The 27,987-nt window shown below is 39.3% G+C and overlaps 2 protein-coding genes across 4 annotated transcripts; both read left to right on the forward strand.

Moving 5' to 3' along the window:
* The first annotated feature begins 178 nt into the window (after window positions 1–178).
* C1H7orf57 (chromosome 1 C7orf57 homolog) lies at window positions 179–12,546 on the forward strand. The gene is made up of 7 exons (XM_053999885.1): window positions 179–510; window positions 1,122–1,301; window positions 1,538–1,646; window positions 1,786–1,948; window positions 7,963–8,063; window positions 9,163–9,299; window positions 11,413–12,546. Exons 2-7 carry the CDS (start codon window positions 1,136–1,138, stop codon window positions 11,472–11,474), a joined length of 738 nt encoding a protein of 245 aa, XP_053855860.1. The 5' UTR covers window positions 179–510; window positions 1,122–1,135; the 3' UTR covers window positions 11,475–12,546.
* A 3,796-nt stretch (window positions 12,547–16,342) lies between these two features.
* UPP1 (uridine phosphorylase 1) lies at window positions 16,343–27,952 on the forward strand. Of its 3 annotated transcripts, none has more exons than XM_053979078.1 (8): window positions 16,343–16,393; window positions 18,899–18,964; window positions 21,850–21,967; window positions 22,447–22,605; window positions 23,590–23,704; window positions 24,157–24,366; window positions 25,835–25,981; window positions 27,277–27,952. In XM_053979078.1, the coding sequence occupies exons 2-8, from the start codon at window positions 18,912–18,914 to the stop codon at window positions 27,414–27,416; spliced, it is 942 nt and encodes a 313-aa protein (XP_053835053.1). In that variant the 5' UTR covers window positions 16,343–16,393; window positions 18,899–18,911; the 3' UTR covers window positions 27,417–27,952. The 3 variants fall into 3 exon arrangements, with proteins under 3 accessions (XP_053835053.1, XP_053835067.1, XP_053835056.1); XM_053979092.1 differs by lacking the exon at window positions 16,343–16,393 and adding an exon at window positions 16,468–16,509; XM_053979081.1 differs by lacking the exon at window positions 16,343–16,393 and adding an exon at window positions 16,524–16,639.
* The last annotated feature ends 35 nt before the right edge of the window (window positions 27,953–27,987 follow it).

A 27,987-nucleotide genomic window follows, 5' to 3' on the forward strand; every position in this document is an offset into this window, starting at 1 on the left:
TTCCGAGGCTTCCCAAGCCGGGAGCGCGCCTGGAGCCGCCCCCACTCCGCTCTGCGCCCCTGCTGCTGCGGGCGGTGGCGAGCAACACGCCGACCTTCAAGAAAGCAGGCAGGGAGGGCGGTACCGTGGGCCGGGCTGTTCCGCTCCGCCCTCGACGGGGTCTGGCTCTGCCCGCGTCTCCCCTTCGGGCTCCGTCCCGCCTGTCTCCCGGGGGTTGCGGGTCAGCCCTCGGGGAATCGGCCTTTGGTCTCTGAGCTGCCGCTACGGCGGCTGCGGGGAACCCGAGCATCGTCACCGGGGGACGGACCCGCCCGGGAGGCGGCAGCGGGCGCCGGCTGGTGCCTCTGCGGCCCTGACCCCGGGGAGCGGCAGCGCTTTGGCTTGTTTCTTGGAGTTGAGTTTGGGCACAGCCAGCGCGAGTGTGTGCCAGGAGCTCCTCAGCGAGCTGCTTCCTGGAAGTGGTGTCCTTACACCGACGGAACGGCATCAGCTGCAGCTGGAGTCGCTCCGGTAAGTGCCTCTGCACCGTCTACGGCACAGTACCTCATACTGGCTTTTTCTTATTTATCTGCTGTCCATTTTCCCATTTTGAAGGATTTGTTTCTATTTTCTTTTGCTCACTAGAAATTGAGAAAGTAATGTATGGAGAAGTAGGGCGTTTGCTGTTGATTTTTATTAATTTTTTAATTTGGGGATTTAGTTTGGTTGTTTTACAAATAGAGACCTGCCAAAGGACAGCTACTGTCTTTGCTTTTAGTTAGTGCGTGTGAAGGAAGGGAAACCAAAGGCTGAAGTGTTTTCTGCTGTCTCACGTGCCTCTCACTGCTTTTGATGTGTCCTTGGAAATAGTTTTCTGAATGAAGAGGCACGATCCTCTGTATGAGAACACTTTAGAGGAAAACTTAAATGCTGTCTAAGAACTGAAACAAGTGTTTTGTATCTGATTCTCTAGAAATTGCTTGTGCTATATCCCCCAAAATGAGCAAGCCTGGTCTTTTGTTTTCACGATGAAATGTAGCACCTCATTCATATTCCAGGTGGGCTCAATTTGTTAAGTTGCCTGAAAAAGGGATGCTAACAGTTAACTTTTACCACAAATGTTTTCTTTTCCATTATTGCAGGTCAGCAATACCCCATGCCACTGAAACAACCAGAGAAGAGCCCATTTCCCTCCCAGATTCTGGGTCTCAGTGACCTTTCAAGAGCTCCCCATGAAATGCCACTGTCTGGGTGCCACAGGAAGTGGATCAAAGAGACTGATTCAGCCTACGTGAGGCTAGCAAAGCAAAGAGGCCAACCTGGTGAGCATCTGTCTTGCTTCTTTGGTTTTCCTTTGTTTTGTTTGGCTTTGCTTGAGTGTGGTGTAAAGTGCTCGTAGATGCTGCAGGAGGATCTTCTGGACTTTTGAAATAAACTCATGGAAAAAATGAGGGAATTAATTTCTTCCTGACAAAACAGCAATCTAAAAACAAAGATAGTGCTTTTGAAACTAGATAAGAAGTCAGAAAAGTACTGGCTTTTGTCTTTTTCTCTCCAGACCTACTGAAGCACTACACTTCTGTGGTGATGAAGTCCCCTTCAGCAGCATATACTGCACCTTTTTGGTATTCAAACTGTGCCAATCCTGCAGGGATTGAGAAGCCACGGTAAGATTGCTGAGGCCCAACACATCTTGGCTTCTTTCTTCACCTATTAACATTTCTGAATGCTTCTGTACTACTGAATACTTCTGAAGTGCAGGATTTGTTTACCTTGTACAAATAAGCATTAAATCTTTGCCTGCAGGACCTGTGTTCCGTCTCTACCAGATTACATGGTTCACAGAGAGTTTATGGCTGATGACCATCACGGTAACAGTTATGAGACAAGCAGAGGGCCTTTTGAATTTGATACAAAAGGTGTTTGGCAGCGGGAAGCTGAGGACAAAGAAAATGCAGAGAAAAAGAAGGTAGGTTGGAGAGGCATACTGTGATGATGCTTTGTTCGTGAACACATCTCTGTTGCTTTTTATAGGAGGGAAGCTGTAATCCATGTGAGTTTCTGCATTCCAGAATCAATTTTGATATTGCAGTTAGAGAACAAGAAGAAAGCCGTGTTTTCTTAAGTGCTGTAGGTGTAGTGTAAGAAACAGAAATGCAGTTTCTGATTACATTAGGTACTATATTAGTACATATACTTCAGTATAAATAAAAAGCAGTAGTTAGTTTCTATCTTCTTATGCCTCATTTCCCCTGCAATTCCTTCTTGGTGAAGAGACATCTTGTTTAGCAATCTTGGGTGAGGAAGAAAGAAGATAAGAAGAGAAGACTATTCTGAAAAAGGAGTTTAATTTAGTTTGAAATGCAAGGGTGTTCCCAAAGATACTCTGCTAGCTGTCCTTGAATGAAAGATGTATCCAAGACAAAGTAAGTATAGCACAAGCTGTGCCCCAAACAAACCTTTCTGTACTGACACTGGTGTTTTGTCTTGGAGACCTCTCTGCTATCCTCCCTCTTTCATCCTCCCTGCCCCTGCCCAATTTAGATGCTGAAGTCTTATGTTTTTAAAATATCCTCTGTAATCTCAGTTGCTGCATCTGCCATAGGCTTGTGGAGTATACTGGAAAGGCTTTTGATGTACTTGAACTAGTACATCCCTTCTTCAACAGAAGGGCAGATGTTGGACATTTTAGGAGAAAAAGTCCTCAGCTTTTGCTGAGATGAACTAGTGCAAATTCAGAATGATGTCTTGTGTAAATGGGAGCTCCTCATTACTGAATAGGCTTGGGAATGTTTACTGAGTCTGTAGCAACAGGCAAACAAGCAACATATGTTTAAACTGTAATTTGCCTGATGCTTGTAGGTGAAGCTTCTTTAGGTGAAGCTTCTTTTTTTTTTTTTTTTTTTTTTTCTATTATAGATTTATGGCACTGAAAATAAAAACTTGACTTACTGCTGTGCCTCTTAAAGGAATTGAATTAGGACAGAGAGGAAGTGCTCTTCCTCACTCCCTTACCTAAGAACCAACTATGTTCAGTGTTCTAAGAGTCAAACTTAACTGTGATAACAGTAATTCAAGCCCATGTGCTGACTTCTAAAGTGAAACCAAGGTTCATTTCAGTTTTGAGCGAGTTTGGTTGAGACCCAGTTCCATTCAATCATGTGTCTGAGAGTTTCATTTGTTCCCAGCTTCATTCAGTCATGTGCTTTATTTAGGACCAAATGCAAAGTGAATATGTGTTATATATTCAGCTCAGATTGCGAATGTGCCAAGGCCCTCATATAATAATTTACACTATTCTCCTGGAAGCTGAAGTTAAGTTTTGCCTAAGATTCTAAATCTACCAAGTCTTTTTCTGTAAGATTAGGTGTCTGTGAAGACAGTGCCTGTGTTGCTACATTTAGCTCTACCTCCAACCTCCATACCACCATCTCTCATTTGGCTGTACTTCACAGTATCTTTGTTGTACATCGAAAAGCGTATCATGTATCTTGAAATGTCACATGGTGCTTCTTTCACAGCTACTTCTTGAATATCCTCTTTTGGGAAGTTTCTGTCCCATGCTCTTAGAGTACCTTCCCAAAGAGTCTTCCAAGTGAGAGAATGGAATTAGTCCTATCAAAGAGTCTCAATTTTAGTTTTTCACAATACATCTGGTATGTTGGAAGGTAAGAATAATGTATTCCAAAACACTACAGGCACATTTCTAAGGTATATTCAATTTATTTATTTAACTACATGATGACACTGCAGCAGCGAGCTACCTCAAGTATTTCTGATAGTATGAGACTGAATGTATTGAAAATATTTTTCAGTCCAGTATGACTAAGCAATTATTCAGAAGAGACATACATGATGCAATTGTGGAGTTAAATCCCAAAGGGTGCATTTAGGAACAAGTGCAAAACTGTTTAACCTCCAAGGGTACCTCTTCTGCTCAGTTTGGAAAACATTGTTCCCAAGTGGGCCTTTGCTCTGAAGGTTTAAGCCTTTATGCTGCTTTGTTCTGAAGTATTAAAATCTCTGCTGTTCCTTGTGGTTATTGCTGTGTAGAGGAGGACTGGAGATCCGAGGGACCATTACATGGGAATATGGCAAATCAGTAAAGAGTATTAGTGCATGAAGGATTTAGCCTTTGTGCTCATGTCAAAGTAGTGGACTTTGGCCCAGGGAGAAGCAGCCCATGGAAATCTCACAAGGCTTAATCAGACCAAGTGCAAGATCCTGCACCTGTGCTGGGATAACCCCTATTATCAGCACAGGCTGGGGGATGAACAGATCGAGAGCAGCCCTGCCCAGAAGGACCCAGGGGTGCTGGTGGGTGAGAGGGTGGACATGACCCAGCCATGGGTACTCGCGGTCCAGAAAGCCAAATGTGTGCCAGGCTGCATCCAGAGCAGCATGCCCAGCAGAGCCAGGGTGGGGATTCTGCCCCTCTGCTCTGCTGCACCCAGCTCTGGGCACCCCAGCACAGGGAGAGCAGGGAACTGTGGGAGGAGTCCAGAGGAAGGCACAAAGATGGTCAGAGGAATGGAGCAGCTCTCCTGTGAAGAAAGGCTGAGAGAATTGGGATTGTTCATCCAGGAGAAGAGAAGGCTTTGGGGTGACCTAATTGTGCCATTCCAGTACCTGAAGGGACCCTGCAAGAAAGATAGAGAGGGACTTCTTACAAGGGTATGTAGTGAAAGGACAAGAGGGAATAGATTCAAACTCAAAGAGAGTAAGATTAGACTACATGTTAGGAAAAAAATCTTTACTGTGAGAGTGGTGAGGCACTGGCACAAGTTGCCCACTGAAGTTGTGGATGCCCCATCCCTGGAAGTATTCGAAGTCAGGCTGGATGGAGCTCTGAGCTACCTGGTCCAGTGAAAGGTGTCCCTGTGGCAGGGAAGGTGGAACTAGATGATCTTTAAGCCAAACCATTCTGTGGTTCAGTGATCCTTTTGCCTGTGCATCTTATGGCCCTTATGAAAAAGCTGTGGCCTTAAGAAGGAGAGTGGCCTGTATGGGTGAGAGGTCTGTTGGAGGTGTCATCAGAGTTTGCATCAGCATTTGGCAATATCCCTGTGGCACCAGTAAGATTACTCCTTTATCTCTGAAGTCCTCTCTTTCAGGCACTTGCCTGAAATGTACTTAGGTATGTATGTGCTGTAGCAAAATGGTTGCTTGTCTGAGGCCAGGATTTTACCTCAGAGAGAGATTTGAAATACAGTATGAATTTAGAATTTAGTCCTTGATCATACAGGAGCCAGGATTTAATCTAAAGGCTTTTATCTTACCACGCTGGCTGCAGATATTAATTGTTCTTCATATACTAGCCAGGCACTGTACATATTCTACGTCATGTTTCTTGAATACAAGATTAATAAATGTGTATTTATAATAAACATAGTGGTTTTTAGAGTATATTGTTGCCATCTCTTCAGAGAGGGAGAAAACACTTTAAACCAAGAACACGCCCTGTGTAGTTTGTAAAATATTCCCTGTGTAGTTTGTTTTATCTGTGAAAATTCATGGCTGCTACTAAATAGATACTTGTCAAAGGCAAAAAGCCCCCTCAGCTGTAATCATTGGAGTGTAGTGGCACAAGAGTGCTTTTAATGCTGAATTTGCTCAGCAAAGTAACAAATAGCACCTGAACAGATTGCAGGTGGCCTTCAAAGCAATTTCTGATCTGTTCCCTTGCTACTTTTGTCATTAATTAGTTTACTTGAACAGGAGGGAGTGTTTTGATCCCTGCAGTATATCATAGCTTTTCATTTAATGGCAAGAGAGGTAACATTTAAAACAATGCTCTTGCTCACAACCTTCAAGACTTTTCTCTTTGCCTTTCCTCTCTCCTTTCTTTCTCTTGACATTATTTTTGACAATCTGAACCTTTTTCTGTCTCTAGTCACAATCTCTCTAGCTTCTGCTCTGCCTTTATCCTTTAATTAATTCTTTAATTACTACACCTCCTTTTCTTGTGCTTCTGTTTGATGCCAAGAGGAAAATCTCATCTCTATTCATCTGCTGTTTGTGTATCCTGACTATCAAATTGAGTTGTGTTTCTGTGTTGCCCTGTGTGCCATCCTGCCTTCAGCACGTGACAAATGTCACCTGAGGTTGTTTTTGTCAGTTGAAACTGTAGGTAATTGTGTCCTGGATCTGAAACTTGCATGTCAAATCTGAAGTGGTCCAGTCTAGTGATAGAGGGAAGGCAGTGCTAGCATTTCTGCACAATGGGATGGTATTTCTGAAATGTAAAGCACAAATAGGCTGCCTCAGCAAACAGTGTGAACAAACTTGAAAAGCAATTCTAAGCAGCTAATGTGGTTTTTAACCTCCAGGTTGGACAAAACCCCTCCTTTTCATCTCACATAGCTGCCTCTGATATCGCTCCATGCTCTTGCTAATCTCATCTCTTCTTCTTTGACAAATGGCCCAGTGTGACTCCACTGAAGTCTGAAGGGGTTTCAGCACTGACTTTACATGTGTTTGCATTGACATTCTGACTCAGAATCAGTACAACTGCCTGTCCAGGCTTCACTTTCTTCGAGATAATAAGAAAACTTACATTCTCTGAACATTCAGACCTGCTTTTTCTTTGTGGCTTCCTAATTAGTTCATTGATCAGATGTATTCAAAGGCCATTATACTTTTGTTTGCTTTTTCCATACTCACTGTGCACAAGCTCCTTGAGAAGTCCTTGGTGTGTTTACATTTTGGAATCTTCTCCTTATAGAAGTTTTCATATGTGTTTTATAGTATCTGCAATCCAAGTGTGACTACTGCTCATGCATCTAATTTTTGCACTTCATAATTTTTTGCTCTGTTAACTGTATTGCAGTAGCTATGTCCACGTAGGTGGAAAGTATTGTTATCCTTAATGTACTTGTAAGTTTACAGAGCAGTACATTTCACTTTTAGTTACCCTGTCCTGATTTTTTCCTAAATAACCTGCAAGTAATATGTCTTACTCCATGGACCACTCTCCTGTGTTGCATGTTTAAAAAAGAAAATGGTCAAATAATATGTAGGCTCTAATTAAAAGAATATATTAGTGTAACACAAAAAACTTTGTTAATAAGCTTTGAAAATTTTTTGCTATCTTCAGGAATTTTCTTTGTGCAATGATGAAATTTCTTAGCAACTATTAGTGAAAAATATCTGGGAGTTGTTAAGAATATTTAATTTCATGATTTTGAGAGGGAGGTAAGTTGACCCTTTAGTAGCTGTTGATTTTGATCAAAGTTAAAATAAAGAGCTTTGGTATGTGTTGCTCATGTTTCTCCACTACTTATTGGTTTTCCCACTTTCAGCTCTGGAGTGCGTGTTGGCTTTCCCTGGCTTTCTAGGTGTCATCTTTCAGTCTTTTAGTCAACACTGAGTTTCTTCACCTGTCATTGGAAAGATGATAAAAGTAAAATACATTTTTCTGTTGTAGGCTTCCCCCAATATATATGTATTTGTTTGAATATTAAACCTCTAATTAATATATATCCACATAATTATTATATTAATGTGGTATTAATATAATACCACAATTGTTTTCTTATTATATAGGATGTTTTATGCTTTTTATTAAAAAACAAAAACAAACTAAAAAAGAAGTAGCAGTTAAACCATAAGTTATAGTTCTCCTTACTTTAGTAAGACTGGTCTGTTTTCATATTCTGCATACAGAGAAATGGACCAAGATGAGAGGTTGCCATGGATAAGTTTGAATTTGAAGCTTAATTTGAAGTGTACTGTGAGGGAAAGGCTTGTTGAGAGAGCAAACAGCTAATCTCACGTAGAATAACTAAGGGGCTGCTTTATCTTTAGTTATTCCTCAGTGATTCATTACTAGTACTTATGGAAATAACGTAGATAAGACATGGAAATTTGAACATATTTAGGCCTTTTATATCACCCTCACTTTTGAAGGCTATGATATCATATAATTTTCTTGATTATTTTTTTCATAACTCCTTTTTTTGAACTAAGATTTCTCTAACACAGGTAAAGCTTCCACCTATAAGCCCTAAATATCCAAGCAGAATTCCAACTGTTTCTACAAACAAGGAATTTAGTGGAGAAAATAAGCTTGCCTTCCCACCCATGTAAGTAGTACATTTATGAAAATCATTGAACACCTAAGCCTGCAACTATTCATGTGTACAAGTAAAATTGCTCCTTGTGAAAATGCAGGAATTAGCAGATATGTGTATGGACCCTGTGGATCTTTATTGCTGTTAAATTTACTATCATATGTGTGATGCTAAAATAGTTTTAAAAGTGTCTAAAGCAACTAAAATAACAGTACTTTAACTCATATTAGAAAATTATTCAATATAACTGTGTTAGGGAAACTAAGCATAGAGTGGCATATCTTCATGTAGCAGAATTTTTTGGTATTCTAAATTGGGTTTTTTTCTTAATACCAGTGAACAGGTGAAAATGATAATTACCTTGTTATTTCTGTCAGTGTAGGTTACAGAGAAACAAGTAAGACTGACACTTCAAGAAAAGACATAAACTGTAGCCTTTATAAGGTCATACAGAGCAAAAATACTCTGATGAACACCTGAAAGAGGAATTTTAAGCTAATTTTTATGTCATTTGTGATGTGATGTTATCACATCATCAGCTGTGTGCACAGCTGAATTGCTTCTGCATACTTTGTCTTAAAAATTTATTGCTCAGTCATCAGTAGTCCTAGTATGTTTTAGAACTATGTTAATGCTGCCAAATAAGTGGTTAAACTGTCAAATTAATTAAGAGAAAATTTTGGACATAATTTCACTTTTGTGCACCACCGAATGAGTACTGTCAACCTTTTTCACTTACACATTCTTTGTGGGATTTCCCTTTTGTGCTTTTTGTCTTTAAGACCAGAACTGTGTAAGTATTATACATGTAAAATTCCAATGAAACAGACAGCTCTTCTCATGTAAATTTACACAGTACTAAATCAGGCATAGTTCTGTGCTTTTGTTTGTTTATTTTTGGTTTTTCTTCTTAGATGATTACATGTAGAATATGTGTTTTGTTATTTATAAATAAATTATAAGGCTGTACATGGTAATATTTTAATTAATGTTATAGTTACAAATAAATTATATTATAAGGCCTTTCCTGTGTAAAATATTATTTTTCCACCTAGCCCCCATTTTTGTTTACTTTTGCTTTTGTTTTCCTTTAATATATTTGTATTTACAGGCCTGCTCAGAGAAAAAGTGAAGCAGTAAATTTTAGCAAATTAATAAGCAATGGTTATGGGACTGACTGGTTTCAGCAGTGTACTGGATGGGAAAATAAGATTCAAGAAACATCAGAAAATAGTGAGCACTCTGAAGGTAATGTTATTGAAAGCTGTTTCTTTTAAAATGAGCTGGACCCTCAAGGTAACAGCAGAGGGCAGCCTCAATATTTGTGTGGCTCTCTGAATACGGTGAGACACATTGAGTTATTGTGCTTAGTTTACAATACCCTACAGCCAGCTAAAGAAAGGAGTGCTCCTGTTTGTAGTCAGCGAAGGCAGGCCCTTTCATGGACTTTTTTCATCTCTACAATTGCAGTATGCTCTGTTCCAATCCAGGGGCTTCTGAGTTCTGATCCAGGGGCTTCTCTGTGATGTGTTTCCATAAAATGCTGCAGAGACACAGCCATCCTGCCTAAATTGAAGCAGACTGTAAAATATTTGTTGCCTCACTGTTATGAATATTTTTTTGCTCCTAATATTTTTTTCTGAAAACTTCTGTCACAAGTGTCATTAATACTCATGTTTAAGAAATAGATCACTGCTTGTAGAAATTTGTCAAAATAAATATATGCACATCATTGAAGGCAGTGGAATTTCAACAGTTTAAGAGAAAAAGTTATCCAATGTCATGCTTTCAAACCATACTTTATCATGCACAATAGTGATAGCTATGAAAGACTTTACTTGGAAGCAAATATAGAGGTTAAAGGGTGGGAAAATTTCTCTTACTTCTGTCAAAGACCTTTTGCATTGGTAACCGTGCTGGCTCTATCAGTTTCCTATAGCAATGTTTGGAAATGCTATTTGACCTCCCATTGCACGCACCAGAATTTTTTTTTAAATTTATGTCCGGGAATCTGTTTGTATAGACTGGCATTGTCATTATTCCCTTGACCTTGATATATTAATGTATGAAGTCTTAGAGGCTAGGTATTTTAATTTCTCTGGCAATTCAGCTCTGTCTGAATTAATTTTTCTGTTTTCCATTAATGTATCTATAGTATTTTTTTTGGTGTGTGTGTGAAAAACCTCTTTCTCCAGGTGAGTATCAGGAGAAAACAGAGAACTAGAAGTTGTGTGGTTTTGTTCAGAGGAAAAAATGTCATAAAACTGAGGGATGAAGCCAGATCTTGGTCTGGATCTGAAGGAGAATGTGTAACCTTAGAAGCCACTCTTCAAGTTAACTTAAGTATCCAAACTCTGAATATGCAGAGGACGGTGCTTTGAGAGGCTCAGTGACCTAACAGTTCAACCATGAAGTCTAAAAGTGCTGTTCCTCAGCATGAAAGAAAACCTTGAATATTCTTCTTTGTTTTCAGATTCTATTCAACTTCAAATTGAATAGAATTCAAAGTTTTTTCCCCCCATTACTCTGAGTAAAATTAAAGAGGATTTCAAAATGTCAATTTCCTTAATTTGGTGATAGTTGGCTTCTTTAATGTGTGTGCCTCTAATGAGACATCTGAGATATAAAAAAAACTTGAAGATTTTTCAGACTAAGCATGAAATTGGTTTGGTTATACCAGTTAGGCAATAGAGAAGAAAAATACAGGTACGCTGTAAAGGCTGCTGAAAAGTCAGTGTGCTGCATAGGTTTACATATAGATACATCTAATTTTTGAGTTGCTTTTATTTTTCAATTTTTTTGATAATGTGATACCTGCTTTGCTTCTATTGCCTTTGTTTGCAATCATAGCTATTCCAGTTGAGACTGGTCCTGTGTCACAGTGTAAAAGGAGGTTGCTTTTAATGCTCTTAACAATATGTTTTCATCCAGATGTTTATCTTCCTTCAGTTTTGACCTTGTCCTTTTCATTCTTTTAGGTGATTGCTGACTGTAGTGCTTTTACTTTTTTTCCCCACTTGTGTACTTTTTTTCTGTTCATTCAAAGCAATTGCCAGCATGAGCACCTTGCAGCTCCCTTTTGAGATGGAGCTTTCTCTGTTCTCACTTGCACAGAATAAGCCCTAGACACATCAGGAAGGAGATACAACCCATTCCATATGTAAATCTATAATCCCTTTGTTTGGGGGTACAGATTTGCATCATACTGCAAATAGCTTGTTTATCTTATTAATTCAACATTAAAAGTAGTGGAATTTATGTGTACTTTGACATGAGGAAGAAACCAAAAATTTTAGCGGACCTTTTTATTATTATGGTTGAAGTTATTCTGTAAACTTTAATCTTTTTTTTCCTATTGCAGATTCTGAATCACCACCTGGAAGCAATGAGTTAAAGTCACAGTTCCAGGGATGTAATAAGTAACTTGAAACATTCTTGGGGAAACTAAAGCTTTGTATTGCTTATATAATATAGCCCTATTTACTATTATGTACTATTTACATGTTGGGCAGATTATTTTTCTAATTTAACTCATATCTGATTGAGATGTTTGCAAGATGGATGAACTTCATTGGGCTTGATTACAGCAAATTTTGAAGAATAGACAACAGCTGTCAATGCTTAGTCCTAGATCAAAATAAAGCAAAGCTGAGGTTTTCTCCTGCTCAAGACTCCTGCTGCTTTGCTATTCTCAGAGAGGGTTACCATATTGCTGCTGACTTGACTAGACACAGGCATGCTATTGATGTGTCCAAATCAGCAAGTGTCTTCAGTTAATTACAGCTGTACTCATGAGTTATGCCACAAAGAAAGGTGAAGGGGACCTGTGTGGTATGGGATGAAATGAAGACAGAAAGAATTGAACTGATATGGATATTTGCAGTAAAAAAGTTAAACCTTCACTGAAAAGACTGCTTCTTCATTCCAAAAGCTCATTCACTTTGAACAGACACTCAGCTTTCTAGGACAGTTCTATTGCTGTGCCTGCTGCACAAGAACTAGTTGATCAGTCATAGTGTTCAACCACATAGTTAAAGACCTGGTGGCATTTCCTGGTATAGTCTTGTTGTGTAGAAGTTGAATTGTTGGTTAACAGTTCTATGGACTCAGCTATCTGTGATGTCTGCACTTTCAGCTGTTAGATTAAAAAAATTATCTATCCTGAAGTCTTGACTGCAACAAAAATACTATATGCTAGATCACTGTGTTTATTCACATCAGCAGAAGTTTGTACTTTGAAATAGCAATGTATAAATGTTGTACTTTAATATTTTGAAAAACTTAAAATACACTGATATTTCAATTCTTGCATTTTATCTACTTGGATTAGGATATATCCCTGAAATCTTATTAATAATTAAATATTGATTATAAATTCCACTAGAAAGTGGGTGCAATTTCATTACCATGTTTTTTGCTAATACCATGAAAAGTAAACTCTTAATTTTTAGAATTTCCTCTTCAGATTACATTCAGTACATTTTACACTTTTGAATCCAAGTCCTGAAGGTTCTAAAATGTAGATTTCTTTGACAGAATGTTTAGAGTATTTGGTTTAACACTGTTCCTTTAGAACCTCGATGTAAAAATTGATTTGAAATAGGTAAACCATCGCTAATCTGAACCTGCAAAATTTTCAGCAAACTGCAGAAATTTTGCTGTTGGTGTTGTTAGACCTAGCACCCAAGTCCATCTTTGCTATCCAATATTTTGAACAATTCAACTAAATTGTATTTAAAAAAATAAAAGGCAAAGACATATGTAAATGCTTAAATGTACAGTTACTGGCTGCTCAGCAAATTTCTCTAAATATAAAAAAAGCTTACATCAAGCTGTTACTTTAGTGGTGTGTGAGATTACTTAGCTTGTATCTGTTTTCAGTTACAATTTGTGTTGCAAATTATGTCCAGATACATTGAAACCATTAATTTTGCTGTGAAGGCAGAGCTTCTGGGGAAATCCAGTTTTCTAGGCCACCCTTATCAGGGGATGCCAGAGTTGGAGCTCATAGCATTAAAACCTGACCAGCTGTGGTGGCTTGACCTTGGACACCAGGAGCCTGCCAAGCCTCTCTATCACTCCCCTTCCCAGCAGGACAGGGGAGAGAAAATAAGGTGGAACACAACTCGTAGGAGTGACTCCAGTAAAGGGCAACAGAGCTGGTGAAGGTTCTAGAAAGTAAGTCCTATGAGGAGCAGCTGAGGGAGCTGGGGTTGTTTAGCCTGGAGAAAAGGAGGCTTGGGGTGACCTTATCAGTCTCTAAAATGACCTGTAAGGAGTTTGTAGCCAGGTGGTTTCTCCCAGCCAGCCAGTGACAGAATGAGAGGAAACAGCCAAGGGAGTTTCAGGCTGGACATCAGGAAGAATTTCGTCACTGAAAGGAGGGTTAAGCATTGGAATGGGCTCTCCAGTGTTGGAGTCACCATCCTTGGAAGTGTTCAAGAAGGAACCAACCATACATGACAGTGCTATGGTTTTGTTGACAAGGTGGTGTTCAGTTGAAGGTTGGACTCGATGATCATGGTGGTCTTTTCCAACTTAAATGATGGCCGTTAGTGTATATTCAGCTTTCCTTAGTCAAGCCAAGGAGAGGTTTGCACTGTTCGTCAACTGAGTCTGAATGGATCACAGTTTGAATACTGTAAGTTAAAATATTAGCAGCCTGAGATTTCTCTTCACAAGAGCAGGGAATCTGCGCATTCAAAATAACAGAGAGCTGCAGCAGACATGTAACTTGCCTGTTCTCCAAGGGACGTGAAGTCAAAGTGGTAAAACAAATCAAAAAACTCCAGCTGAACCCAAGGATGGAAGTGTGCTGCTTGAATTCACCTTATCACAGTAATCACATTGTTCTATTTACTTCTGAGTCAATGCAGTCATGAAGCTGGCAGTTTTCAAAGTCATCAGCAGTTCCATGTAAAAGCAGTGGAAGCTTCTGGTTTTCCATTTTTGTTTTTCAGAGAAATGCCAAAGTCAAAAGCTGGATGCCTATTACAAAATCTTGCCTTATTGTTTTAAATGCTGAAACATTTGTTTCATTGTCTTGTGCTCTATTTCTGCCCTGAATGCCTTTAAGTAGTGAGATTTTTTTTTTTTTTTTTGAATACTGATTGCTTTACAAGCCCAAAGATGAAACAAAAGTGCAGTTACATTTTATGTATTGCATCCAAGATACTGGGCATGTGAATGTTTCTAAAAGAGAATTCCAGATAAAGATTAAACAACTTGGCAGTTTAGCGACCAGAGAGTAATTTTCCTTTTATATATAGCCATTTCACTGTAGTGAAGTTTAATATATATCTAATACATAACTCTAACCACTTCTGTCTTTTTGAACTAGACTAAAATATAAACATACTTCCAAAGATCAAGTGTACATATGCATTAACTTTCTTTGTGTAGCAATACAAACAAAAATTCAATTGCCCTGTGTTCTTCTGAAGCATCTAAAATTCCCTTGATTTGGGCTTATGTATTTCTTAAATACTATCATTCAGCCTGCTGAATATGCAGGCTGAGTTGTAAAAGATATATGATGAAGCCAAATTTCTTTCTGTAAATAAATAGCTTCATATTCTTGCTCTTCTCTGCAGATATTTTTTGAGAATGTAGTTACATATTATGCTATAATGTGGGAGAAAAAGCTAGAAATAGAAATAAAGAAGTTCAGTCTTAGCACATTTTGTCCTTCTATTAATAGTTGTCATGATACAAAACATTCAGAATAACTGAAGAATCAAAATGAAGTGGGTAAAACAGCTGCACTGAATTATTTGTCTAATTGACTGTGAAAATGGTTTATGGTGAGCACAAGGGAGAATATGTTTGATTTTGACAGACAGCCTTATTTCCATAGCTCACATTTTTGTCCATGCAATATAAAAAACCTGAAAATGGACACCGGTTACATATTGTTGTTATTACCTCAGTATGTAGCTGTGTATTTTTCACCCTTCTGAACAACATTAGTATCTTTCCCACTAAAATACAGAATTGAATGAAAACCCAAACACTACACTACAAAACCAGGTAGCTAAAAGGAGATTTAAATTTTTTAGATATACCTGAGAGAAAATATTGCTACCAATTATTAGATTCATAGAAATGCATAATTTATTGAACATTTCAGACAAGGTAACTATAGCAACCTTATTATTTACAAAAACAATTTCAATTGATTCTCTTAATTTATAGCTGAATAGAAAACATCCTGAAAGCTAAAGCAGACTTTTCACTGGACCCTGAGATGAAGGGATATGTAATATTCCTGTTTAAAGGAAAATTTTCTTCCACAGAATTAAACAGTCTCTAAGGTGTTTGGCCACTACTATAGCTTGGAAGTCTTGACAAATATTTAAAGAACAGGAAAATGGAAGTTGGATTAGGAACCTGTCCTTCTGTTTCACCCACTGGAAATGTCAACAAGCTGAACAGGTGACGTTTTTCTGAGTTTGTTAAACAATTCTTCTTGCATGTCGTTTATGCCTAGAAATGCATCTATGCAAGGGATCTCTCTCTCTTATATTCCCATACAAAGTCCTTTGGTGTGAGACAGGATATGAATAAATTTTACTTTAAATGCCCAATACATGATTTTGTAATAAAAACATCTCAGCAGTGCCTTGTGCCTAATGTGTTTACTGTCCTGAGACACGGGAAGTTCTCTACCATGAAGATGTTAGTTGCTCTGTTTCCCAAGTATTCCCTACTATGACAAACTACACTGTGGTTCTGGTACGAAAACTTACTTTTAAAATTGCATTGCAGGATTGTGGGTTTGGTGTTTTCAGTTACTGTATGAACAATGTTAAATTTGGGCTTCCAGTAGCCAAAACCGTCTCTGCTCTTTTCTCACACCGTGTTTGCCGTGCCCACATGCCCATGAGTGAGGGAACACGGTGTGTGCGCACGCAAGGGCACAGGCACCGACCCGACTCCGCCATCCTCGGCCGACACCTGCGTCTGTATCTGTATCTGTATCTGTATCTGTATCTGTATCTGTATCTGTATCTGTATCTGTATCTGTATCTGTATCTGTATCTCTCTCTATCTCTATCTATCTCTCTGATAAGGTCCTCCCGAACGCCCGTGCCCTTGGCAGCAGCTCTCCTGCCGATGCCCAAAGCCCCGCTCTCTTCGCACGCCGGCTGCATCCCCACCTGTCCCGGCATCATTGCCACAGCCGCGCCCCGTGCCCGGCGCTTCCCGCAGCCTCCTCGGCGCGGATGGAGTTAACCGGGCGGGCCGCTGCTGGCGGGAGGTGGCTCGGCCGGGCGCCCGCAGCCCGCCCGGGAACAGCGAGCCGCCCTCCTCGTTTCCCAGCGGCGGATCCCGCTGCCCCGGTGAGAACCGCGTCCCGCCGTGCGCCCCGGCAGCCCGCGGTGCGCTCCCGGGTGGATGGTGGGGTGCCCGCCGTGTCTCTCACCCCCGGTCGCCGGACCGCGGCGGTGGAGAGTGGGTAGGGAACGAGGGGCGGCGGGCGCAGGCGTCGGTTCTGTCGAGCGCTCGTTTCGGCCGTGCCGCGGCGTCCGGCGGACGAGGCCGCGGAGCCGAGGGAGCGCTCCGCCAGCAGCGAGGGGACCAGTAGGGTAAAATCAATTTTGCAGCGACTTCAGCTTTTCCTGATGATGGACGAACACCGAACAAGAGCTTTTCCCTGCAGAAACCATTGACTGGGGGCTTCCTTCAAAAATGACGGATGGCGGGGGGAAATGAGAGGTGGCAATTTATAGTGGATTCTGCACGGGTTTAAAGCACCAGTCTGAGGATTTAGATGCTTAGATGAGATATTAGGGAGAAATCCTTCACTGTGAGGATGGTGAGACACTGAAACAGGTTGCTCAGGGAAGTTGTGGATGCCCCATCCCTGGCAGTGTTAAAGGACAGCAGGCTAGATGGAGCTCTAAGCAATCTAGTCTAGTGAAAGGTGCTCCTGCCCATGGCAGGAGGGTTGGAAGCAGGTGATCTTTAGGGTTCTTTCCAACCCAAACCATTCTAGGATGTGCATGCACTGTAAAACTGCACCCTTTCTTTATCTGAGTCCTGCTGGGAGCACAGCAGTTGAATGTCAGTTGAATGCCAGTTTTAACCTTGGCTGAAGAAGACTGCAGAAACTTTTGACATGTCTGTAAAAATTTCCATTTGGTTAGACAGCATGAGAGTTTTGTGGTTTTACATTAACTGGTTGCTTGTCAGCTACTACCTGATTGATGTCAGGGTCTGCCATGGGAAAACTGCTTTATGCTTGCTCCTTCCTTTAATTCCTGCCAAGGCACCTCCAGCTGGGTGCTCTTGAGGGGGTAAGCTGGACCTTTGGACTGTCAGAACTTTGTCCTCAGCTTTTTGAAGTGTATCATCTGTGATTACTTAGGTGATCAGAACCCAGAACACTTAAAAATCTTGTGGATGCTTAATACTGTGAACAAGAACTGAATTAATATCCTTTGTTTATTTGCAGCTATTTTTCTTCTTGCTACATAAAAATCACTTTTTGGTTTCTTCTTCTTAGCTTCTTTAACACCTCTTTATGGGGACTCGCAACACTGTAGGAAGAAATGGTGTATTTTTCCTGTAATGTGTGTGGTATAATGGTGATGCCCAGTAGTAGCTGACTATACTTCATACCACCATAAGGAAGTGTAGTTGATTATAAATGCAACTTTTATACTTCCCCTCCTTGACCATAGATGGTTGTATACATTTAGTATACCTAGTACCTGTGAATTTGGGTCTACTTAATAAAGGTTGATATTTTAAATGAAGAAAACTAATTGTCCTTTTAAATTTTAATACATTTCCATGATTCAATGGGTTTTAAGAAGCAGGTCTTTTGTTTATTTTGTTAGGTTGTGCACTTTGTTAGAAAATCACATATGATGTAATTCTGTTGCAAGAATGATTTCTTCCTGTTTCCTTGTGGTGTAATCCTGGGGTTTTTAAGGATTACAGTCCTGTCTCTGTTATAATCTCTGTGCTGTCAGGCCCTTCTTAATGGAGGGCAGAGCAAAATGTTATGAGTCAATACTTCCCATAAGGGCATTCCCAGAAAGTACCAACTTCGGCACATAGCCTTAGTCACTTCTGAAAATAATAACAAATTAATCATCGTATAATTACAATTCTGTCCTTGGACCAGCATGAAAGCCTCAGTGATACATTTGTCTATTTAAATGTAAATAAGAATGCAGCAGTGAGAAGGTTTTGCATATAGGTTAAGGTAATGGATCAGAAATAAGGGTATTCAGGATAGATGATAAACTGGAGAGCTGTGCCTTTTTGAAGTCATGTTTTAGTTTCATGTGCCTTGCTTTATGCTGGAGAAAGAAGTGCTCTTAAGGTCAGTAGGAGGAGTTTAATGAGGAGGATATTATGAGTAAGATGCTTCCTGGACTCGAGTTTCAGGCGTCCCAGCTAGAGCTGAGCTTTGGAGACCTCCTGGAGCCAAACGTGGAAGGGGAGTGAAGCTGGTATGGCACTCACTGTTGGTGTGGGAGGTATGGAAGAAAGAGGGTGAGTTAGTTAGCAATGAGACTTGCCTCTCTGTGGCTGGTGAACCTGCAGCTGCTCACCCCACAGAACAGAAGTAGTGGTGAGGTGGGGTTTGCAATAGCAAGGGATTAATTTAGGCTTGAGGGTTTGAAAGTGGTGATGCTCAGCTGTAAAAAATGTAGATGCTCCTTTTGCTCCAGTTATAAAAATTGTAGTGTGGCTGGATTATTTGGGAAATTTAATATTCATGGTAGTTATCATCAATATAGAAGGTTTCTCTCTCTGTTAATGCTTCCAGCTTTGTAGATGGGACTATTCTGATGCACTTATATATATTTTTTTTTAAAATATAATTCTAGGTATAAAATATACATGGCTCCTGGTTCCTCAAATGAGAAGAATACTGATGATGGACAGGCTTCAAAGTAAGATTGAAAAATAAATTATTTTGTCCAAGTTTAAAGTTTATTATTATTTTGTCCAAGTTTTGTCCAACTTAAACTTCCTCCCTAAACTAATTACACATTCATTTAGTTTAAGATAAAATTTATGATAATAATGCCAAGTATCCAGTAGCAGCTCTTTTGACAATTGGATGCTTTATTGCTTTACCACCCCTATAGAGAGGACTTTGCTGTCCAGCCCTTTGAACTTCTCTCAACAGTGAATATTTCAAAGCAGGGTGATGTTTTTATTTATTTTTATTTGAATCCAATGAGCTGCTGAAATGTTGACTTTGGTTGCTGCTTCGAGAGTTCAAACAAATATTTCAGTGTGTTTCTCTAATCCTTACTTTAAGCTTATTTTACTAAAACCTGCTACATGCTTGTTTTATCTTTGGATTCGTATTTTATTTACACCCTTAGAAGTTGTAGGTGCTTTACAACAGCTTTAGGGAAATAAATTTTCTGCTCCTGTGCTTTGCATGCCAAGGATTTTTATCAAGCAAACTTTGCCTCTCCTGTAAATCTATGGCATTGATCCTATGTACATATAACAATATGCTAGTTTTTATTGCTCATTTTACCCCAGAGTCCAAGTCTGCAATCAGATGTGTGGATAAGCTGAGCAAGTTGATAACAGCCTCTCACTGTGTTGAGGCAGATGAGTGCTGATGGTGGGCTGTGAGATGAAAAGGTGGAATATAGCTACTGATGAGGAAGCAGGCTGTGTTTTGGCCAGGCATGAGGACAGTGGTGTTGGCACATATCACATGAATTTCCTTGCACTTTTAATAGAGGCCTCGCCTTTTCCCAATTTATTTCCTGAAGAGAGACTTTTATTGCCAGGGTTCTCATGAAGAAGGAAATAAATTTTTTGCTCACCTGAGGATAGATTATAAAATTATTTCAAATCATATCCTATCCTATTTGTATGTGACAACCATTCCAATGGATATCAGCACAGCCAGATATTGAATCTGCATTAGTGAGTGACCCAGTAAATAAATGTAGAGAACAGGAATAATTCAGGGGAGGCAGCCTAGAAATTCTGCTAATATGAGCTGGTGGATTCCTAGGTTGTCTGTGTCTTCATGACAGGCCATAAACCTGCTGTTTAGTTCTCCCAGAGTCAAACAGGTCTCTTGGAAGGAAGAATAAAGGCACCCAAAGCCTTTGGTTCCACCTCAGGCAGGATTTGTATGAAGGGAGGCAAATGGAGACCATGGGAGATGGAAGGGAATTCCTACTGAAGGGGACTGGCTGCCTGGGTGGGCAGCTCTTTCAGTTGCTGAAGGTGATTGTCTGCGGTGGGCAGGGACAGATAGGGTGGGTTGGGATTACACCTCTTTCGTTGGTTGTGCAGCTGTTCCTGGATAATTAATGATGCTGGAGAGAGACCATCAGGAACAGAAGAAATTGCTATACTCAGAATACCTGGGTTGTAACTATTTGCTTTCTGAGGAACAGTTCAGTAACCTCAGCATGGGCATTATGGCCACTGTAGACTTCCTTCATCCTGCACAGGCAGATAAGGCATAGGAACTATGGGAAAGCATAGTTCTTTTCTGCCTTATCTCCTTTCTGGAGAGGCATTAAAAGGCAGACAAGATAACCTAGTGACCTAGATCATCCAAAATAGTGCTAAACACCTCTGTTTAGGCTTCAGAATTGTTCTTGAGTTATCCTAATGATTTTTTTGAATGAAGTCCAGGTGAACTCTTTAGTTTTTCTCTTCTGACAAAGCAGTTTGAATTTGCTGAGCCGTGTTGTGCCTCCACTAAGCTTCATTAGCCTTCATTAAGCTATTAAGTCATCTTCTTGTGTCTGGAAGCTATTTACTGCTTGATTCCTTCTCTCAGAAATTACTTTGAAGTACTTGCCAGTGTTCTGCTTAGGCTTGTGCTTATTGACTAGTCTTTCCTACCTGTTTCAATTGAACTTAAAACATCAAGCACAGAAGGCAGACGTTTTATAAACCATTCAGCATGTTTAGTTAGTCCACTATTGAATTTTCCATGAACGTGATCCCACAGGCCAAGTAGTTCAGGTTTCCCTCCTTGCCCTGTCATTTCCTGTCTCTTCAGATAGATTAATTTTTATTTTTCTTTCAAGATGTATCATTTCTTTACAAGAAGCACTTAGGAAGAAGTGAATTATTTTTACCTCTTCCTTTCTTTTCCTTTTTCTTGATTTTTTTTTTCACTTCTGTGGTTATCTCCTTGCTTCAGATCTCCACTTTTCTCTGTCCTGTTTCAGATCCTCTGTACCCTTGTTATTAGTTTCATGCCATAGGGTTTTTTTTTTTCCTCCTGTCTGTATAACAGAGTAAGATGAATTGCGAGAATCTAGTTTGTGCTTGTCCATGAAGGCCAAATCATCCCATCCTTCTCAGGTGGCTGGTGGAGTTTTAGTCAAAACAGAGGTCAAGTTTTGCTTTTCAGCTTTGCTATAGATTGCCTCTGTAATATGGTGGGCTATTGAATTTTCCCTGGTCCTGCTCCCAATTTTCTGCTCACCATAAAGACCCACTATGGTTCCCAGCTTTAATATTTTTTAAGATAAAGATTGCACTATTGCAAATGCATCTGGACATCTGGGCTTTTCTTCAGCAATTTCGTCCTGTGTGATGAATGTAATGTGAAATGTCATATGTGATATTTTATAAGATGTAAAACAGTTATGAAATTTAGGGTTTCTTTTACACAATGCAGAAGGAACTAAAATAAGGTAGTATAGGCATTTGCACGTGTGGCATTTCCCAACTTTTGACTGCTTGACTTTGAAGAATTGTCATCTGTTCAATGTTTGTATATATTCTATATATATTTGTATATATTCTATGTTTCACAATGCTGCTGTCTGGTTAGAGAGAATTTTATTCATCTCTGCAACCCTCACCTGGAGAAAATGAAAGAAGACATCCTGTACCATTTTGCTCTTGGGACCGGTACCCATGATTTTCCAACATTGTTTGGGGATGTAAAGGTAAGATGCTTTGCTTTGTTCAGCAAGCCTGAGCTTTTCTGCAGAAGGTGAAAGTGTAGCTGTCTTCAGAATAAGACTAAATGTGTCAGCCTACAAGTGATTGAGGAGTACATGCAAAAGGGGGAAAATTTTGTGGGTTCTTGTCACTTTTGGTATCCAACAAAGCTGAGAGTAATTTTTTTTTACTGTCTCTTTTCATCCAGTAAAAAGGCAAATGCTATAGAGTCTATTCAGATACATACTTCTATTTGTTGGGTCTTCATGTCAATATTTGTCTTTCATTAGTTTAAACAGGGGTGAAGGCATTTGAGTGCTGTAGACAGCTGAGTTTTTTCCCATAATTCTTCTTCTTGGCATTTTAGAATGATTATGAGAAGCACCATATCTGTGCTAACTGAAGGTGTTTGCATACTCATGTTGTTCTTTGACGTATGGAATCATGCAATTGATTTTGTTTTGTTGAACTCTGTCCACGCCAGTTTGTGTGCGTTGGGGGAAGTCCTTCCCGGATGAAAGCTTTTATCACCTACATAGCAGAGGAGCTGGGGCTCGGGAGCCCCGGGTGTGACTACCCCAACATCTGCGCGGGCACCGACCGCTACGCCATGTACAAAGTGGGGCCCGTGTTGTCAGTCAGTGTAAGTACTTCTCTCATCTGACATGGGACACGGTTCAGTTTTGATGCTGTTCAAAGCAGAAAATTTGAATACATGTTTCTTTTAAGTACTTCACAGTCCCACTCAGGTTACTCAAAATAGTGCAGTCAGCTAATTAAGGATTCCTTTTTAACCTCTTTTTGTAAGAGGGAAAATCTCCAATACCTTTGCTCTTTCTTGCATCCCTTTTTCCTCAGTGTACCACTGAGGTGTTGCAGGAATGGCCTTATAGATTTTTTGAGCAGTTACCGTTGCCTTATTCCTGTTCTGTACCCTGAAAAATGGGCAAAAAAGGTCACTTGGTGAATGTAGGGTATTGGAAAATATATCTGTATCACACATCAAATGTGCTTAAGAGTAGCATTCCATGGGACTTGTGCTGCCAACCCCTGTATGCATTTTAAAGAAATTTGTAGCTTCAATTTGTAGATAGAATTACATGCTTCAATTGCAATTGCAAAACTGTAGTATTATTTTGCACCTTTTCTTGTGAGCTGTAATTATCACAATATTGTGCAAGCTAATGTGGGTTTATATTTGCCAAATGTCAAGACTAAACCATGGTGTCTGTGTTTTGAAAAAAATAGCTTAACTATTCACTAGCACTTCAGGTTAGTGAAAAATCAGAGTGGGGTTTTTCTTGTATTTAGGAAATGCTTAATGATAAAGTGTGTTAGTCAGCTATTGGAAAGGACATTTTATAGTTTTGAGAATGTAAATGTTCTGTAATTCATGATTTTTAGAAATACTGTATTTCATCCATAGTCTGCCAAAGCTTGTGGGAGTCTATTTGTAGGCCCTTTCAGTATCTTTCTGTAGGTCCAGATCTTGGGGGTTTTGTGGGAGTGAGTTAGGTGTCATTTGGGAAAACAGGATCAGGCAGGAGATAATGTCCTGCTGCTTCTTCCGTATATATTTTGTGTTTTCTATGTGAATGTGGAATATTAATTTGTGTTTCCTTTTCAGCATGGTATGGGCATTCCTTCTATTTCAATCATGTTGCACGAGCTGATCAAACTGTTGTATCATGCCAAGTGTTCTGACATAACCATCATTCGCATTGGCACCTCTGGTGGAATAGGTATTTCCCCTCTTGATTTCTTTCTTCCTTTCTGCAAACCAAGGTATATTTGCAGGAGAGTAAAGCATCTCTCTGCGTGTAAGAAATTAATGGTCAGAACAGTTTTCCACAGGAGATGCATCATTTTTCTTCTGTAATTTTGAAAGTAAAGGCAACATCTGCCTTTGCATAGAGAAAATGCACTTAAAGACCTGACAATGTTAGAAGAAGGATGTTACTGTCCTGTATGGAAAATATAAGAAAGAGGTGAAAAAGGAAAAATTTCATTCTTTCAGAAATTATTTGTAATAATGAACTGAAGCAGCTAGGCATGGACAAAAAATTCTCTTGGATTCAGAGGCAAAATTCCCACCTTTAAGAGAAGTAGGGTTGGGTCAAGATGTATGTTTTATGTGTCTGGAAACCACTAGTTAACTGCATTGTGAAGATATAGTTCTTTCCTTTTGCTGCAGGTCTGGAGCCAGGCTCAGTGGTTATAACTAGGCAGTCTGTAGATGCCACCTTCAAGCCTCAGCTGGAACAGGTTGTTCTGGGAAAGACAGTAATTCGCAGCACTAACCTGGATGAACAGCTGGCTAAGGAGCTGATGCAGTGCAGTAAAGAAATCAGTCAGTTCAATACAGTCATTGGAAACACCATGTGCACTTTGGATTTCTATGAAGGTAAGACTGGTGATAGACTAACAGGAGAGTGTTGGTAAGCAGCAAGAGATAAATATTGAATAATATTTTAACATTTGGCTTCCAGTTCACTAACAGAATGCGTTCCCCTATTCTGGCTTGTCTCACAAATCTCAATTAAACTATTTTTCATCTACTTAAAATCAAGCATGGTACTTAGCATTTGGCTGTATGAAACTTTTAATTTTGTGGAGATTTCTCTCCAACTGTAATAGATCCTTTGAAGTACATATAGTCTACTATACACTTTTCAGGTACCTGTCAGGTATATTTGTCACAAAATTTATGTGATTTATTGAAGCATCCTAGGGGATTAGAGGAGTGGGAATTATTTGTGACTTGTTTAGGGTTGGTTTTCTATGCACTGGTTAAGTATCAAAAGTAAATATTTTATGAAAAAAGGGTTGGAACTTGTTTCAGTTTGAGCAAAGCAGTGATCAGACAACCAAAGATAATAATTTGCTGAGTTGTGTCAGTGCTGCTGTGTAGGAGACACAAACCTACAAGGCCTATTTTGGATAAACATACAGGCATTCAGGTGCGTTTCTGATCTCCCATATCTAGATGTTCATTCAGAAACACCTTTCAAACATAGTGAGAACAGAATGTAAGTGGCACCTAATCCCACTTTCTCTGTCTTTTGCTGAGTAGATGACAAATTATCTTCATCGTAGTGCTCCAGCTTGGGCAGAAGCACAAACTGTCAGTTCCTGTATCTCAGGCACCAAACACAGGTGCAAGCAACACTAAAAAAAGTGTCAGGGATATTTTCAACTCATACAGCAAAAGCTAAGAACAGGATCAAGAACATTAATTTAGGAGTACATCTCCCAAACCCAAGAAGAGACTGAGTAAAATACAGTGTATTTCAACTCTACTGTACTTAACCTGCTGGTGTCTTGTCTGTAGGTGATATTCTTGAATAATTTGAGTAAAAATTTTCTCAAAATTTACAATAATGTTAGCTAGTTAGCTTAAGAGACTCTACATCTCTTACCTTGGAAAATCTGTAAGTAATAAAATGTTCATCCTTTAAGGTAGAAACAGGACAGCCTGGTGTTTTTTTTAGACAGTGATTAAACTGTCAAAAAATGCAGCTCTTTCATACAACTTAAAGTTTCTTGTGGAATTTTGGTACTTGTTGAATGTGTGGGAATGTATGACATACATTTTCCTGTTTATGAATTTGAGAATTGAAGCTGAAGAAGACTAAGTTACCATGATTTACCAATTACCATTAAGTTACCATGATTATAAAGAATACAAATAACGTGTATACACTCTAGCAATAGCTAAGAATCACTTTGTCCTATTTGTCTTGTGCACAAAAATAAAGAATAGTAGTAAAAGCTGAGCACTGTATGGAGAAGACTGTGATAACTGTGTTTTCAAAATTGAATTTGATCTGTGACTTCATCACTCTGAAATGTTCTATAAAATTACTTTCTAGGACAGGGGAGGTTGGATGGTGCAATCTGCTTATATGATGAAGAAGAAAAACTACAGTATTTGAAGAATGCTTATGAGTCTGGTGTCAGAAACATCGAGATGGAGTCTTCTGTATTTGCTGCAATGTGTAATCTCAGTGGTGTCAAAGGTAAACTAGTCACTTTATCCAGGCTATAGGAAATGTTCTATTGCAGGGGGTTTGTGGCTAAAAACTGCAAAGCAATGTTAACATACCTTCTGCACATATACATATATATATAAAAGACATTTCTGCTTATAATTTTGTTGCTATGATTTTTTAATTTGTGTCAGTTGTGTCACAATTTATCATAATTCCTCATGCAGTTTTTACACAGTTTACTTCTGTCATTTGCTATTCCAGCCCATGGCAACCATGTAAATCATTAAAGTACCTAATTATCCTATGGCATTCATTTGTTTTCTCCAGTTAGCTTTTGAAGTTTACAGAAAGCAACTGCTTAGTTTAAGCAATCAGGTGATTCTCAGATCACATAGATGTATGTAACTATACTCAGTTTCTGTACTTTCATATCAAATGGAACATATAATTATTTTCTGTAGACTTAAGACTATGATTCTTAAACAGTTGAGGATTTTTAGTAGCATCATGAATAAACCATTCAAAATCATAAAATGAGTTAAAGTTTTTTTTTTAATGCATGCTAAATAAAAAAGGGAAATTAAAATAATGTAATACAGTGTATTTCTTCTTATCATATTAACTGTCTTTTCTCACTTTCCTTAGCAAGGAATATGCCAATTTAAAACACTGATGTTTCTCAAGCTCCTTTAAGCTCAAGGAGGTCAAAATTATGAAATATAAGTGAAAAGGCCAATGGTTATATCAAACACATTCAGTTCTTACTGGCCTGAAAGGGATTAAAAACCCAACCAGTACTATCCCTAAGCAATTCAGAAGGCCTTTTGCTGTCTGTGCTTTGTAGGTCTGTAATATGTATTTACTGCTTGTGCTCAGCAAATTGCCACTGGCAGAAACCCCAGACAGAGCAGAGTTATAGGGTTGAGTGACAGACCTGAGCTTGAGTGAAAGGAAGGGTTTTGCCTTTGGGGCTCTGATTACTGAAAGACAGCATATGAACCTGAGATGATCCTTGGGGTTCTCATGTGCTTGCAGTGTTGCCTGTCCATGAATGTGGAGTCAGCTTATCTGCTGCTTCCTGAGAGCTGCAGAGTGTCTGCAGCTGCCTGAGAGCTCTGGCTTTATTAGTGTAGCAAGCAGTTCCCTTAAACTATTTCTACAGCATGCTAGTCCCCTAGCATCTCATGGTACTGCACACTCTCTTTTGGGGTTTGTTTTCTCTTGTATTTCTGTTCTTTTAGTGGTTTGTTCAAATGTTTATGCTTTTGGACTGTAAAATGCAAGAGTGTAATTCCTAACTAATGCTGTCTTTTAATTTCTAGCTGCTGTAGTGTGTGTCACTCTTCTGAATCGACTTGAAGGGGATCAAATCAGCAGCCCACATGATGTCCTTGTGGAGTACCAGCAGAGGCCGCAGAAGTTAGTGGGATATTTCATTAAGAAAAGTCTTGGGAAAGTATGAAATATCCATCTCGTGTTTTAGGGAAGGAGAAGGCCTTTGTACAGATCCAGTCACAGTCACGACTTCTGTGCATTACAGGTCTTTTGCCTCACAAAAACTTACAGCATTCCGTGTGTCAGTGGAAGTTAATAATTTATGTCATTGTTCTTTGGTAACTGAATGAGCTGAAGGACTTCACTTAAGTTTTGCTTAGTTATGCATTGCTGAATAGAAAACTCACTTTTCTGTGAATTGGAAAGTGGATCTGTTGTGAAGGACAAGCCTGTGATAATACATGAAAAATCTTTATTTATGTCTGCTGTCAAAGAAAAACTAGAAAAAAAAAAAAAACTTTATGGCCAAGTGCGTGCATACCAGCAAACTAACTTAAAATTCAAATAATTTTCTTGTTGTTATAAAAAAATATATAAGTTATAATTGTCTTTGTTGCTTCACTTGTAAAGAAGACTTGAAGTGAATGAAGTTTAGTTTCTTTTGCAGACTTTGACAAATAAACAATACTATTTTCATATATTAAAATTTCATGAAATTGTAAAGTGTGGGACTGAATTTTCTAAGCATTAAGGAATTG

Source organism: Vidua macroura, chromosome 1, assembly GCF_024509145.1.
Source record: "Vidua macroura isolate BioBank_ID:100142 chromosome 1, ASM2450914v1, whole genome shotgun sequence".
NCBI classification, from domain to species: Eukaryota; Metazoa; Chordata; class Aves; order Passeriformes; family Viduidae; genus Vidua; species Vidua macroura.

What these genes read in the sequence shown, in the direction of transcription:
- C1H7orf57 (XM_053999885.1), top strand. Translation starts at nt 1,136, where the DNA reads ATGCCACTGAAACAACCAGAGAAGAGCCCATTTCCCTCCCAGATTCTG. An exon ending in AAAGCAAAGAGGCCAACCTG is followed by an intron (nt 1,302 to 1,537) that starts GTGAGCATCTGT and finishes TTTTCTCTCCAG; the next exon opens with ACCTACTGAAGCACTACACT. An exon ending in AAATAGTGAGCACTCTGAAG is followed by an intron (nt 9,300 to 11,412) that starts GTAATGTTATTG and finishes TTCCTATTGCAG; the next exon opens with ATTCTGAATCACCACCTGGA.
- UPP1 (XM_053979078.1), top strand. Translation starts at nt 18,912, where the DNA reads ATGGCTCCTGGTTCCTCAAATGAGAAGAATACTGATGATGGACAGGCT. An exon ending in GATGATGGACAGGCTTCAAA is followed by an intron (nt 18,965 to 21,849) that starts GTAAGATTGAAA and finishes CTGTCTGGTTAG; the next exon opens with AGAGAATTTTATTCATCTCT. An exon ending in TAATCTCAGTGGTGTCAAAG is followed by an intron (nt 25,982 to 27,276) that starts GTAAACTAGTCA and finishes TTTAATTTCTAG; the next exon opens with CTGCTGTAGTGTGTGTCACT.